The sequence below is a fragment of the Peromyscus leucopus genome, chromosome 1, assembly GCF_004664715.2.
Source record: "Peromyscus leucopus breed LL Stock chromosome 1, UCI_PerLeu_2.1, whole genome shotgun sequence".
Taxonomy (NCBI): domain Eukaryota; kingdom Metazoa; phylum Chordata; class Mammalia; order Rodentia; family Cricetidae; genus Peromyscus; species Peromyscus leucopus.
In genome coordinates, this window is record NC_051063.1 from 69,409,161 (window position 1) to 69,423,846 (window position 14,686).

The following is a 14,686-nucleotide window of genomic DNA, read 5'->3' on the forward strand; positions in this document are numbered from 1 at the left end:
GATTGTGACAAGCTGTGGGGCTCCAAGCTATCAAGGTTTTTGACTTGGGGTCCTCCAGTGTAGCAGGGCGAGGCACCCTGTATCCTGGGCTGTCAGGCTCAGGCTCTCCTAGGCTACATTGCAGACCAGAGCCCAGGGTGATTTTCTTCAGTCAGGCTTACATACTGCTGGGTCCATGACAAAGCACTGGCCTTGGGTTTGGAGATGCAGGCTCCACCACGAACCATGCTCAGTGGGAGCTTGTCTATAAGAGCACATCTGCAGGGCTCTTTGCATTGCTGGAAATCAAAGCTGTCCATCTGTCATGCCTCTGACCCCAGCCCCAGTCCAGGAATTTTTCAAGAACTCATCACCAGGGCCATTCCGCTCCATGTTCTGAGCACAGCCTGCTGCCCCTGAGTGGTGCACCTGGCTCTTGGAGGCTGCCTGCTTTCCAACAGCAGCCTTTTGTGCTCTCCTGTCAAACATACGACTTTGTCTGCACTAGCTCCAGCCTGTCACTCAAATCCCTGCCTGCCTCCCAGCCTGGATCATTTCGACCATTTCTAACTCATCCAACAGCTAAGTCTTTAGCAACAATTTAGAACACCAGTAACCCTTCTCTTCGTGTGTGTGTGTGTGTGTGTGTGTGTGTGTGTGTGTGTGTGTGTGTGTGTGTGTGTTGATAGATGAATATGCATGTGGAGTTTAAAAGACAACCTCAGGTAAATTTCTAGGGCTCCGTCCACCATGTATTATGAGGCAGTATCTCTCACCTTGTCTGGAGCTCTACAAGTAGGCAAGGCTGGCTGGCTAGTGAGTTTCAGGGCATGTCTCTGCCCTCCAAGCATTGGGATTACATGTATGTGCCATCATACCTGGTTTTATTTTATTTCACATGACATTTGGGGGATTGAGCTTTGGTCCTCATTCTTGCAAGGAAAGCTTGGTACTAATAAGCTATCTCCCATAGCCTACTGGCCATGTTTTTTGTTTGTTTCTTGTTTTCGAGACAGGGTTTCTCTGTGTAGCCCTGGCTGTCCTGAAACTCATTCTGTAGACCAGGCTGGCCTTGAACTCACAAAGACCTGCCTGCTTCTGCCCCCCAAGTGCTGAAATTAGAGGTGTGTGCCACACTTCAACCTCAAGTGAGGCATTGACTCACTCCATCTCTGCTTTGGGATATCATGAGTGCTATTGCCTGAGGGTTATACAGCTCTCCAGGTATGGCATGTCTGGAGGCATGAGCTGTGTAACCCAACTGAGTCCCAAGGATCTCTGGGAAATTTCTCCATGACTTTGAGGGACTAGGAGTTAGACAGACTCCCTGGTAGGCAGACAGACAGGGAGAGGGGCCATGACTAAGTAATAAGGGTGGCAAACTTTCCAAGGCTGTTTTTTTCCTCACTCACTTGACCTGAGACAAAGGCCAGGGAGTTTAAAACAAAGACCTTGTAGCCTTCTCTCCCACCAGCGGGTCCTCTGCTGATGGACTGACTCTGTAAGTTCAAGGTCTGATGGGGACACAACAGTTGTGGGACAAACAGCCATGCCGTTCTTCCTCAAACTTACCCACCCTAAATTTGGGTAGGAAGACTCTTCAGAGATCAAAAAAAAAAAAACAAAAACAAAAACAAAAACAAAAACAAAAACAAAAAAACCAAAAAAATGAATGAAAGAAAAACAAACAAACACCTAGCTCCAGCTCTGGAGCAGAAGAGCCTGGATTTTTCAGTTTCCTAACTCCCCACCTGCTTTGTGGAGGGTCTTTTTTTTTCCTCTGTGAGCTGGCTGCATGCGTGTGTTTCCGCAACCCCGATAAATGCCTTTCTTCAGCTGCTTTCTGTGGTGTTCAGGATTTCTCCTCTGCTAACTCTAGATTTTTTTAATTCTGTAACTGGCCCTATCAAGACCCACAGGCTGTGTCAACCTCAACAGCACACTACTCAGAGAAGATGAACAAGGTATCTGGTCATTGAGAAATCTCATAAAATGGGCTGATAAGGAGGTGGAGGTCTCTAACTCCCCATGTCCTAGCAGGCATTACTGAGGCCTCACCTCAGCCCCTCTGCTCCGGTGGGACACTCCTCTTCTGTGACCTGCCCACTTACCATGGTCCTGACACCATATTGCTTTTCTACTTTTTCCTTCAGCTGCTTGAAGCAGGCTTCCATGCGCTCGTGGAATGGCCTCAGCGCCTCAGTGACTTTGTCTCCGTGAATCCTGATCCCTTCAGCCAAGAACGGAATCTGAAAAACACAGGTTGGCATTCCTGATTTTGGAGTAGAGAGTCTAGACAGAGCAATACACAGAAGGAGGAAGTGACTGCAGGCTGGTTGCACCTGCTTTTGTTCCCAAATCAGAGCGACTGGTTAAACTCATCAGCAGGCAGGTCACCCCCTAGGGATAGAGATGGTTAAGTCTTGAGGGGATCATATCCAGGGTGGAGTTCTCCACATGACAGGCACTCTGTAACTTTTTAGGGGTGGGAGGAGTCTTGTCATCCAATCCATCCCAGAACAGACTTAACACTAGTGTTTCTCATGGGAGTTTGGGGACAGATGTGCTTTGAACGTGTTCACATTTCAAAGGTCGTGCCAGAGCCCATTTATCAGCTGAGAAGATTGTATTTATAGGCAATTGAGAAGCCTACCCCAAACATAACAATCCAATTATGGGTGATCTATAGTCCTGACGGATATTCTTACTTAGAAAGGAAAACTAAATTTATTCTCCCTTAAAACCAAAAATAATCACTTCTCTGCCGACACTACTGTCACAAGATATCCATGCCAACACTTCACTTCCGTAGAAATGATGCTGACCTTTAAAATCGTCAGAGGAGACATTTTCATTCTCTCAGTGGCAGAGACCCCTGGAGTGGTTGTGGCTAGTGGGTGGGGCGTGGGAGCAGGCTCCATTCTGTCCCTGGACTCTGTTTCTCCCCTGGTCCCCAGATTTGAAGTTAGTCAGTCTTCAATGCAATCAAGCTAAGAGGCTTCCTCTTAATAATTTATAATTGAATAAAAATACCGATTAAAAACAGATTTTCCTAATAAGATAGAATACCAGTCCAAACCAGCATATTTATTAGTAAGAGGGATAATAAGTACACAATTGAATTTCATGTGAACAAACTCTAGGAACCATAGGAAGATGAATCAACCCATGAGCTGTGCCTGCTTCCATTTATAGCACACAGCTGCTGCCTCTCTTGTACTCCAGGAAAGGAGGGGCACACAAGTAACCCCCATATTCAAAGCACTCAGCCTGCTCAGGAGGCACAGACAGAAAAGTTTGTTTTGTTGATATTTGGGCCTAAACCCAAGGCACGAGACAGTTGTTATCCATTTCTGTCCAGTTATCAGGCCCTTGTGCAGGCGGACTTTCAGAACAAGGGTGTTCTCTTATTCCCTATGAGGTCCTCATGCAGATGGCAGCTTCCCAAGAGCTTGCCACCACGCACCCAGGACCAGCCTTGGAAATAGTCACTGCTAGTTTTTCCGCTCCCTGAGTTCTGCCTCGGGGGGGCGGGGTAGATGACAACAGTACTCTGGGACATCTTTGGGTGACACAGCAAACGTGTTGTCTGTGGAAGAGGGGAGGCAAGCTCATGTGGGAAGGCCGTCTCTAGGTGAAACCGTAGTCACTGTAGATGCCAGGAGCATTTCGGATTTCGAATGGCTGTCTCAAACATACAAAATGCAAACTAATCACCCTGGGGTTTGTGGTGGTGGTGGTGAAGGTTGGGGGTGATAAAAATAGTCTTTGTACCCAAGAGGCTACGTTGCTGGATGAGAGTGAGGGTTGAGACCCCTGTTTGCACTGGGAGGGCTGGAACCTGTGGTCTGGCAGGTGAGACTTACAAGGTGAAAGAATACACCCCTCTCCGGCATCCCTAACACTGAGCAGATAAAGCCTTCTCATAGAATAGGATTTGGCCCCTGCTTCTACGTCTATTTGGAGCTGAGCTGCAGCTGTGATCCTAAGTGCAAGGAAATAAAAAGCTATTCTGTGCAGCTCAGTTTAACAGACGAGGTGCTTAATATACAGAGGGTAACCATAGACCTAGGGCCTGAAATGGTCTTTGGAGGCCTTTTTGTTCCATATGTTCAAAATATCTCCGGCAGGCAGATTCCTAACCCCATTCAGGATTGTCACAATTGCCGTAGGACCCAGAAACTGTGCCCCACAGTTTTTGAGTCACCATGGGTACATTTTGGAATCTGTTGTTTCTAAAGAGACCCAGACTCTGGAAGAGAGAGGGGGGGGGGCTTTCCCAGCCACACCTGGTTCAAAGCCAACCTTCAACCCTTTCTCCTGAGTGCTCTCCTCAAGCATCATGTTATGTCTGCCCTGTACAGGTTCAAGCCTTGCCAGCGGCAGGGGACATCTGACAGCTCATTTATCGCTTGAGGGCACCAGTCCCTGAAGAGAGGGGGATGATGAGTGATGTTGCTCTCTCCTATTTGTACATTTCAAAGAAAATAAGTATGCTGCATAGCAGTTTAATAGGAGAAGGTGTGGGCTCCTCTTGGGACACTCTGCAGGCGGGTTTGAGGAAAGACAGAGATGAGCCTTTGAGGAAGTAGGCCCTGACTGAGTATCAACCACAAAGTCTGCAGGCTCCAGGCAGCCTGCATCATGCCCAGCCTTCCAGCTGGTGAGGGCCAGCTCATCACTGCCCTCATCTTCAGAACCGTGAAGCGGAGCTAAGGAGCAGGCCGGGGTTGACCAGCCAGTCTTACTGGTACTGTAGGCCCTGGAGACATGCTTGTTTATGGCTGTACACCTGTGATATAACTCAGCCAGCAAGTCCTGGGACTCCTCCCAGGAGAAACCCAGCTCTGCCTGGATAGAATTTCTGGAAAAACTCAAACTGAATAAACTAATGAGCAACACGAGAACAAGGGTAACTGTAAAGCTCTCATTTTTTAATGAACATACAACTCAATTACTGATATGAAGATATCAAAACACTTGCAAATGAGAGAAAATCACAGGTAATGTTCTGAATATGTATCTTTCCCTTTGCTCTTTGATTTAATGAAGTTGCTAGAAAACACTTTTTCTTTCAACTTTACCATGAGCTGCTTTAAAATTCATCTCTTAATATAGTTATTAGGGGCGATGACATGGTGTGGGCATAAAGTCTCTCTCTGGGGAACAAATTATTTTCCTCTGTATGACTTGAGACTCGTAAAATCCAATTTGCTGTAAAAGCTTACAGGGGGGAAAATCAATAGAACTTCTACAGACCAAACTAGTTTCTGTGTTATAGCATTCTGTGGGTATTTTGAGTTCTGTGCCCCCTTGGTTTCTAGGGCCTCAACTGGAACCATCCAAAATTTAAACTCTTTCCCACTTTTTCTTTATAAAATAAAATCCATAGGGAGACTATGGACATGACTTACATTCTATACAAAGAAATCACTATTGACCAATTGTGTCCCCGCCTTGGTGTTCAGAGGAATCTTATCATGTAACAAAACAATTCCAGGGCAACAGACTTCAAGAGATTTATGAAAAAACTCAAAATATCTTTTTCATGTAATTCTCTTAAAAATATATAAAGCTGCCCATGCACAAAAAATAGCCATGATATGAAAGAAGAAAACCCAAATAATAACAAGTCTTGGTGAAGATTCAGAAACTGGAGCCTTATACTCTAGTTGTTTGGTGTATAGGATGACTCAGCCACTGTGGATAAGTTTGGTAATGGCTGGAAACCTCAGACCTTGAATTTTAGATAGAAAATCTAGTCTCTAGTATATGCAGAGTACAGAATGCAGGGAGATGCCAGACGTGTGTGCACTCATGTTCGCTGCATTATTAGTCACACCAGCCGCAAGGTGGACACAACCCGAATGCTCACCAACAGATAAATGGTGGCGTATCCACACCGAGGAATATTACCGAGCCCCCCAAAAGATATTCTAACGTAAGTGACAGCATAGATGAACCTTGAAGTCATTATGTGGAGTGAAATAAAACATACCAAAAAACCAACCGCACACAATTCTACTCATGAGAGTGTCTTAGAGACAGCAGGTTCACACAGACTGAAAGCAGAAGGACAGATGCCAGAAGTGGAGGGAAGAAGGGACCAGGAAGCACAATTACCCCTGGTATGTGTGTGTGTGTGTGTGTGTGTGTGTGTGTGTGTGTGTGTCACTGGAAGCTGTGAAAATCCAGTCATCTTATATATCTAGATGCCAAGTTTGAAGACTTCTACCTTGGCTGCAAACCATAACCCAGCCCCATACCCTAAGTCATCTCACTGGTCAAGGTGCTGGTGACAGAGCTGTCACATGGACGAGACTCTTTTCAGAGTCGGTATAGAATGCCAGGAAGGTCTCCTAGGAGGGGCAGCTCTGTGCTGAGCCTGGGTGTTCTTAGGCCCACACAAAAGACGAGGGCCAGACTTAGCCATGTATGCAGCCTGGGCACCTGTCCAACTCTAGCACAAGTTGGCTAGCTCTCCACCTCCTACAGCTTGTGCACATTCCTAACTCCAGCACAGGCTGGCCCACTCCCTACCTTCTGAGGTCTGACTAGTGGGGTTACACGTGATGAAGATCATGGGGTAGGCATGTCTTTCCTGCCTGTGTGGGATCTGTAGCAAGTTGCTCCAATGGCAGAGCAAATGTAGATGGTGTAAGTGTAGAACACCCAGCTTAGGAGTTCCAGGAAGCAGACACAGAAATACAAAGGGCTCTCTGGAGCTCCCTACTCTCGAAGTAGACAACCTCGAAGGGCTCAGCCTAGAAGCAAGAATAGAAGTAGCAGAACCACATCTGGGCAGACACAAACAAAGATACTCATCCTTCAGAACTGCCTCCTCACAGCGGAAGGAGTGGGCAGGCTGCAGCCACCCTACCATCTCTCTCTCTCAAGGACCACAGTGGCTGAGGCATGAACTTCTGCCGCTGAGTCCACCTTGATATCTGATAGTCTTCTATTAATTGCAGTTACACATAGGTTTCCTAGCAGATCTTGTTCATTAGTAACAGAATATTTTGAGTGTTTAAGTGACTTTCTCATTACCAATGTGTTAACCCAGAGGCCACCATGCTGGTAGGAATGTGTGTGAAGGGGCCCAGGTCACCCATCTTCCTTTTCTAGCCATACAAACCTGCCAGGCTATCAGGTCCTTGAGCCTCTCAATCTGCCCATGGGCCTCAGGATGCTCCTGCAGGTATCGGTCTGTGAAGAAAGCCTGTGGAGATAGGGAAAGCTGTTCACATGTGATCGCCTAGCACACCACTGCACAACTGCGCACAGGAGCCTTGTGAAGAGATCCATGTACAACCCAGTCCCACAGATCTCATATGGCACTCCCTATAGACCCAGGGTTGGACTCTTCCCAGGACCCAAGGTCAAAAGCAATACAAGGAGCACATAGGCATCAGGAGTCCAGAAAGGCCACAGCTGATCTAGATTGCTTGGTCCTATTGAGTAGCAGTAGCTATGGCCCTCTTAGCCTGGAAGTTGACCCTGATAGCTGATATTCTTCTCTATTGAGTTCAGCCAGACAAATATTTGTCTGGAAGACACAGACATTGGGGGAGGGGGTGCTAACTTTTGTTCCATGACCATTGTCAGCTCACTAGGAGACCTTTTTGATCTCAGGTTTCACTGTCTAGATCTGTGTCAACAAGTTTCTTTTGTGTAGGGCCAGCAGACAAATGATTTTGGTTTCGTGGACCACATAGGCCTCTGTTTAGTGGCTCAAATATGTCATTGCTCTATCAGGGAAACTGTCACAGGCAAGGAGTAAATAAATGCATGCAGCCCCAGCATTTGCAAACATGGGCAGGGCTATGGTGGGCAGACCTGATTTAGCCCATACCCCACGATCTTCGAGTTCTGCCCATTCCCACTGAGCTACTATGGAGAGAACTCAGTGAGTGGCCCCTCCACTGTACCCATGCCATCTGTCTAGGGTAAATATCTGGACTCTTGTTTATCTCCAGAATAAAATCTTTAGGTCCTTAATGACCCCAAGAGTTCTGGGAAGTGAAGATGACTCTCCAGGATAGTGTCTGGGTCCCAGGGATGGAGTATGGGAATGCTCAGTCCATCCCAGGTATGTCACATGCCTTCTCATAGTTGGCAAAGCCACCCATGACGGCGGGATCCACAATGCCATTCAGGAGCATGGACAGGGGGTTGATGGGAAGGCCTGGGTCATCCAGGTGCTGCTGGACCATACTGCTGATCTTGTCATTGGTCAGCTGCATCGTCTCAATGGCATTCTCCAGCGGGCTGATCTCTACCTGCAGGGAAGAGAGCATGGTGCGCATCACTTCGAGCTATTGCAGTGTGAGACCTCCCCGGCCTCCTGCACATTTTCCTTCTAACGCCTGGTTTCTGTGCAAATACAGGCATTGGGACTTAGGAAAATCCAGTTGTCTTGTGCATGTCAGTGCAGATCTATCTGGAGGACTTTAACTTGGCTTCCCACCAGATCTCAGCCTGGCCACCCTAAATGGTCTGTCTCATTGGCTAATGTCCTGACTGCCTTCTGTCCATGTGGGTGGCTTTGGGATAGAGACTGAAGGTTTCAGGGTGGGAAGTGCTCATGTCCCCAAAAGGGGCAGCCACGGGGTCCTGAGGGTTCTGAGTAGGGGTGGGGGTCTCCATCTTGGCTGTTGTGGGCTGGAGAGGTCTGGTAGAGCAGGGACATACATGTTCACGCAAGGGCCCAGAGCTCTCATTGGCATAAGCCAAAGAGAGGGGTGGGCACACAAAAGGGAAGAGCCAAATTGGCAAGCTTTAGTCAAGTCCTTCAGCCAAATCACCAGGTGTTTCAGGGACTCACTGTTAATTGAATGGCAGGAGCCATCTCCTGAGGTGGGAACCAGCCCAGTGAAGATACACGAACAAAAGCATATTGTAATTAGTTTTTTGTTTGTTTATTTTTGTTTTTTGAGACAGAATATCATGTAGCCAAGGCTGGCTTCACATTCAGCGTAGAGCTGAAAATAACATTGGAACTTCTGATCCTCCTGTGTGCTAGGATTACAGGCGTGGACTGCCACACCTGGTGTATGTGGTGCGGGGGATAGAACCCAAGACTTTGTGCATACAGAGGATATATTCTACCATGTGGGCTACTGCATCCTTATGTTTTTATTGGATCATTTTATATGGACAGTTGTCATAGGCCTGATATATTTCGGTCTTGGCAATAAACCTATGGCACAGCTCTGTTAGTGAAGCCATCCTGCAGCTCCCTGTAAATGTGAGTTTCATGTAAATAAAATTGTCCCATAGTGCTAGAGATGGCTCAGTGGTTAAGAGAGCTAGCTGCTCTTCCAGAGGACCTGGGTTTGATTCTGAGCATCCACATGGTGGCTCAACTACCTGTAACTCCAATCCCAAGGGATTCAACACCCTCTCTTTTGGCTTCAGCAGGCATTGTACACAGGGCATATATACAGGTAAAATACCCATTCATAAATAAAACCAAACAACAAAAGTAACCCTGTCCCATAGCAAGGTAAAGTGTGGCTTATAAAATGGGAATCGTCATGTCTGTAAAAAATATGTCCAAGGAGGAATATAGTCTCACATGAAATGAGTAAATTTTACTCATTATTTGTCATGTGAATGGCAACAAAACTACCAGGAAGAGATTTTGTCGGATGTTTACGTCAGTGGAAACGTACTTTATGGTCTCCTCCATTTAGTGAAGAGAAAGAACTATCAACGCAGCTACAGATGACATTACTAATGTGTGAGAAGGAAAGGATTTCTTGTCAGCTAGCCCTGGGGTGGCCACACAGCTTTAGGAAGAAGATGCAGGAGACGACGGGGAGATATTGATGCTCTGAGGTACACACAGGATGGTGGCAGGTACTGAAGGGTCTGGAGCATGTAACAGGCCACAATGATCACAAGGCTCTTGAGGACAAGGAGGTGTGCCAAACACAATGGGAGAGAGAAAGGCAGGTACTCCTTACCATGAAGACAGATTTGACTTCAAACCACCTTAAAATTCCTGGCAGCTTGTAGGCTGTAGTGTAGATGGTTCTCTCGATCCACATATTCTGTAAGAAGAGCCCACACAATACACATCAGGAGGGGGGTGCCAGTAGGAGGGGGCTCTGTTCCCTTGGGTATCTATATGACCCAAGCATGTGGGTCTTCTAGCAGGACAAGGTCTGCCTGTGTTCACATGGGACAGGTGTGTGCTGAGGGAACCCTAGGAGCTGTGTTCTACTTGACACTCATAACTCATCATCAAAGCACCGTATTTCCTGCCTATTAAACATGTCTTTCTGGCGTTCAGCATGGAATTGTAGTGGGTTAACAGAGGTGACGTAAATACCTCAGAATGATAGGTGTTCCCTCTTAAATTAGTGTGTTTGGGGGAAGCGTCCAAGTGAGTTTTGTGTTACCTTGGGTTCAAGAGGCACTCAAAGGCACAAATGCACCAGAATCAAAGCTTCTTAAAACCGACTTTTTAAATGCTGTGGAATAATCCTTTTGTACACTGTAAAGGTTTGTCACTTGCATTGGATTAATAAAAAGCTGACTCTTTGGTAGCCAGGCAGGAAGTATAGGTGGGGCGACCAAACTAAGGATGCTGGAAAAAAGAAGGGTGGAGTCAGAGGAGACACCAGAAGATGCAGAGGAAGCAGGACATGCTGAAAACGAGCCAACAAGCCATGAGCCACATGACAGAGGGTGGATAAGAAATATGGGTTAATTGAAAATATAAAAGTTAGCTAGTAACAAGCCTGAGCTATCAACTAAGCAACATTAAACCTCTGAATGGTTATTTGAGAGTGGCTTGTGGGATAGAACTTCTGCCTACACTCGTGTGTTTTAATAAAATCATTAAACAACATAATTATTATGTTTATATTCTATGGAAACATAGTGTGGAAATAGAAGGGAGACATGTACCACAAAGTACTGTTGAGGATCTACACACTATGGCATCCTTTGTTCAAGACTTCTCTTCCACTGTTATGGCTTTTCACGTGCACATTTTGTTTCATCTTTTGAGACAGTATCTCATGTATCCCTTGCTGGCCCAAATTTGGTAGGTAGTTGAGGATAAACTTGAACTTCTGATCCTTAGTGCTGGGATTACAGGTGTGCACCGCAATACCCAGTCAGTTTATGCAATGCTGAGAATCAGTCTTTGTGAATTCTAGGTAAGCATTCTACCATCCAAGATACAGCCTCCACCCTTAGTATATTTTAAATAGAAGTCTTTTCCAACATGTATTCTTTATAAAGTGGCACCTCACACACTGCAATAAATATTTTCAAACCAATGAGACTAATTCTATGCCTCTTTAATGGTTGGTCTATAGCTCTAGCAGAGGGGCAAACTATAAGCCACCAGACAGCCACCTTCTCAGAACTAACAACTCATGGGGTGGCAATTACAGAAAGCTGTCCTGGCCTTTAGAACCTCTCTTCTGAGATTCTAGAGGAAAGCAAGGCAACTACAGGATCTTCAGGAGCTTCAGGGCCACAGGCAGATCTTCTCCTCCTAGACCAAGTTCTTCTGCCTGTGTCCTTGAGGACTTGCCAGAGAAAGGGTAGACTTTCAGAGCCTGTCCACTTTCCCCTTTGTGTCAATACCCTTGTGAATACCCTGGGTTTATCTTGGGCTTTGTGGTCAGTTCTTAACTCAGGCCCCCTATCTTGGCTGGCTCCTCCTCAATGGCCCTTACTCCTGAAGTTTCACCCTCGGTCAGGCTTAGAGATGCTGAGCATAGCTCTTGGCCTCAGAGGGCCATTTTCCTAGCATTTGTCCTTGGAGTTAGAAGCCTGTAGAAGAGGCCAGGATCAGGCTTCTCACTACTGCAAATCACTCCGCTCTTTTCTGGAAGCCTGAACCTTTGTCAGGCTGTGAAGGGCTAAATCCAGGGCTTCTTAATGCTTCATCTATGTGTGAGGACCCAAATGGGGCCATCGGGGGATTTTGGGGCCATCTAGAAGCAGGACAAGCTCTGAGGCTTAGCACAGCTCAAAATGTCAGGTGTCTCGGTTATTCTTAGCTCTGCTGCCAGCTCGCTGAGCACTCTTCAGCACTTGGCTTGGCCTCCATGTGTCTGTTCCTTACAGTGTAAGAATATACATACTGCAAGATGGGGGAGGGGTGGGGGAAAGTCGATAAATCCCTGGGTCCCAGACACTGCAGAAAGAGCAGCATGGTTTGTGATTTGTGAAAGAAATACTCAAGAAGCTGTTAATTTATTGTTAGCATGGATGTCCGGGTTGTCTGTGCCTAGGCTCTGACCCTAGTCACACTGCAAGGACCAGCCACTAAAGGGTTGGGATGTTAGCACTGGCCAAGGAAACCAACCTCTACCTTGAAACAAGGAGTCACCTCACTCCAAACTCCTGTCAACACACAAAGACATTGGCATGGGGGCTAGAGGGGACATCACTAAGGTGACTCCTGGGAGCTGTGAAGGAAACTCAGGTTTTGCCCCAAGGATTCCTGCAGAGGGAGGGTGAAAGTCCCCCTGCCCAAGGCAGCCCAGACAGAGGGCTCCAAAGTCAGCTTCAGATTAGGTGTGGGTGATATTCACCTTTGGCCTCCTGTGTCCCAAAGGCCTCTAGACTACAAAAGGAAGCTATTTTAGCAGAGTTGGTCCTTGCTGTCACTGAGGGGCTCAGGTCTCTTTGCACTAAAAGTCTGAAGTGGGATTCTGCGGGGAGGAGTTCCAGTAAGAAAGGCTTGTCTGATGCCTTTTGATATGGGTTCATTAAGTAGATTCAATTGTACAGTTTCTTTGAATGTGATGGGGGGTGCGTGCGTGCGTGCGTGCGTGCGTGCGTGCGTGTGTGTGTGTGTGTGTGTGTGTAGGTAGAGAGTAGAGGTCAACCTTGGCTGGGTTCCTCTGGTACTGGTCACCTTGTTTTGTGACATAGGGTCTCTCATTGAGACCCGGGGGCTTGCCTAGTAAGTTAGAGTGGCTGGCCAGTGAGCTGCAGGGACCATACCCTGTCATCTCGATGCTGGGGTTCCAAGTATGCATCACCGCACCTAGCCTTTTTGACATGGGCTTGGGGGGTGGAATCCAGGGCCTCAGGCTTGTAATGGCAAGCACATTACTGACTGAGCCATCTCCCAGCCCTACATGTAAAATTTCTAAAAGAGTATATGGATGTGTGCTGCTATTTCCAGGGCCAATGCGATGTCTATAAAAAGGAAGAAATATCTGGCAGGGTCTAGAGCTGTGACTGGTTGTCATGACCTGGGAGATGATACTGTGTTTAGGCTAGAGATGGATGGCATGGCCCCACAGAGGATCACCCGCTCTAGAAGGTCAGTGGGAACCCCGCGGCAGTGGGATAAGCTCCAGGGAGCCTGGTGCTGGCCTTACCTGACTGTCATTGTCACCCAAGGCCAAATAAGCCTCTGCTGTTCTGAGCACTGAGACTCACTGGAAAGGAATACCCAGTGCCCTTAATGCCATTGGTCCATTACTAGGTGTCTCAGGGATCTCACTAAGCTGTGTGAAATGCTACCAGCTTTACTCAATCTGCAGTGTGATGCTTAGGCTGTCTGCATATAAGGTACAGAGACATTTAACACTGTCTGTGATGGCCTTGTGGGGATGTGCTGTCCAGGTCCTTCTGTGGCTGGGAGGATAGGTGAGGATTTTTGAGTTTTGTCACAGTGTGGTAGGTGTTGATTTTTAATTACCGCAAATTCGTTGTCTGGGTTCTTCTCCCCTTTCCGGATGGGCCGAGAATATTCAAATCGCTGGACCTCATTCACCCTATAAAAACTGTAGAGAGAGAAAAATCATTAGACTTTTAACCTGAAAGCAGCTGGATGGCTTTTAGACTTGGCGGGGGTGGGGTGGTTGGCTTCAGAACACAGTACTACATCTCAGGAAGTATCCCCAACCTTGATCTAAAGCCACAGCCTTGGCTCACTGGCCAGCGGGTCCCTGAAGAGAGATGGCAGTAGCAGAGAGACTGAAGAGAGTCTCTGCCAGTGTCCAGGGGAGAAGAGATGCTGAATAAGAGATGCATGCAGGTGGACCTGGCAAAGGCTTGGGAAGGTGATGTGAAGGAGAGAAAAAGGGTCCATGGATTCAATAGGTGTGTTCACTATTGCAAAAAAAAAAAATCAATAATGTGTCATTTTAGTGATATGTGTATATGTATGTGTGTGGTGTGTGTGTGTGTGTGTGTGTGTGTGTGTATATATATATATATATATATATATATATATTTTCTTTTTTTTTTTTTTTTGAGACAGAGTTTCATTATGTAGTCCTGGTTGGCCTGTACTTTGCTACTTGAAGTCCCAGAGATCCACCTGCCTCTGCCCCAGCTAGCTGAATAATTTCACAGTTAACTTTAGATAAATTGACAATATGTTATCTTTTAAAAAGAATGGTATCGTGCACTCTAGTTTCAGACTTTTGAGACAGAGATTTAGCAGATGTCCAGAGTGGTGTGCAGGGCCATAAACAGCCTGTTGTCTGTCTTCCTTAGGGAAGGGGTAGGCGGGCTCGTGCTTGTGAAGAGAGAGTGAGTGTGTGTGTGTGTGTGTGTGTGTGTGTGTGTGTGTATGTGTGTGTGTATGATTTAATCCTCCCCAAGAAGGAATGTACATGGTGCCACCTGAGAGGCTCTGTCACTCTCTGTTGGCCTAACGCTGCATTTCTGTGAACACACTCGGTATGGCCAGGCGGCCCTGGTTTGTTTCCATGAC

The 14,686-nt window shown here is 46.8% G+C and overlaps 1 protein-coding gene across 2 annotated transcripts in view; it reads right to left on the reverse strand.

Moving 5' to 3' along the window:
• Positions 1 to 14,686, reverse strand: part of Dock1 (dedicator of cytokinesis 1) — a 514,664-nt gene that overhangs the window by 20,311 nt on the left and 479,667 nt on the right. For both annotated transcript variants that reach the window (XM_028868987.2, XM_028868996.2), the window contains exons 43-47: positions 13,664 to 13,748; positions 9,948 to 10,034; positions 8,082 to 8,258; positions 7,115 to 7,198; positions 2,091 to 2,228 (exon numbers count right to left, since the gene is read on the reverse strand). In XM_028868987.2, the coding sequence (XP_028724820.1) occupies positions 2,091 to 2,228; positions 7,115 to 7,198; positions 8,082 to 8,258; positions 9,948 to 10,034; positions 13,664 to 13,748 (571 nt within the window). The remainder of the gene's footprint in view (positions 1 to 2,090; positions 2,229 to 7,114; positions 7,199 to 8,081; positions 8,259 to 9,947; positions 10,035 to 13,663; positions 13,749 to 14,686) is intronic.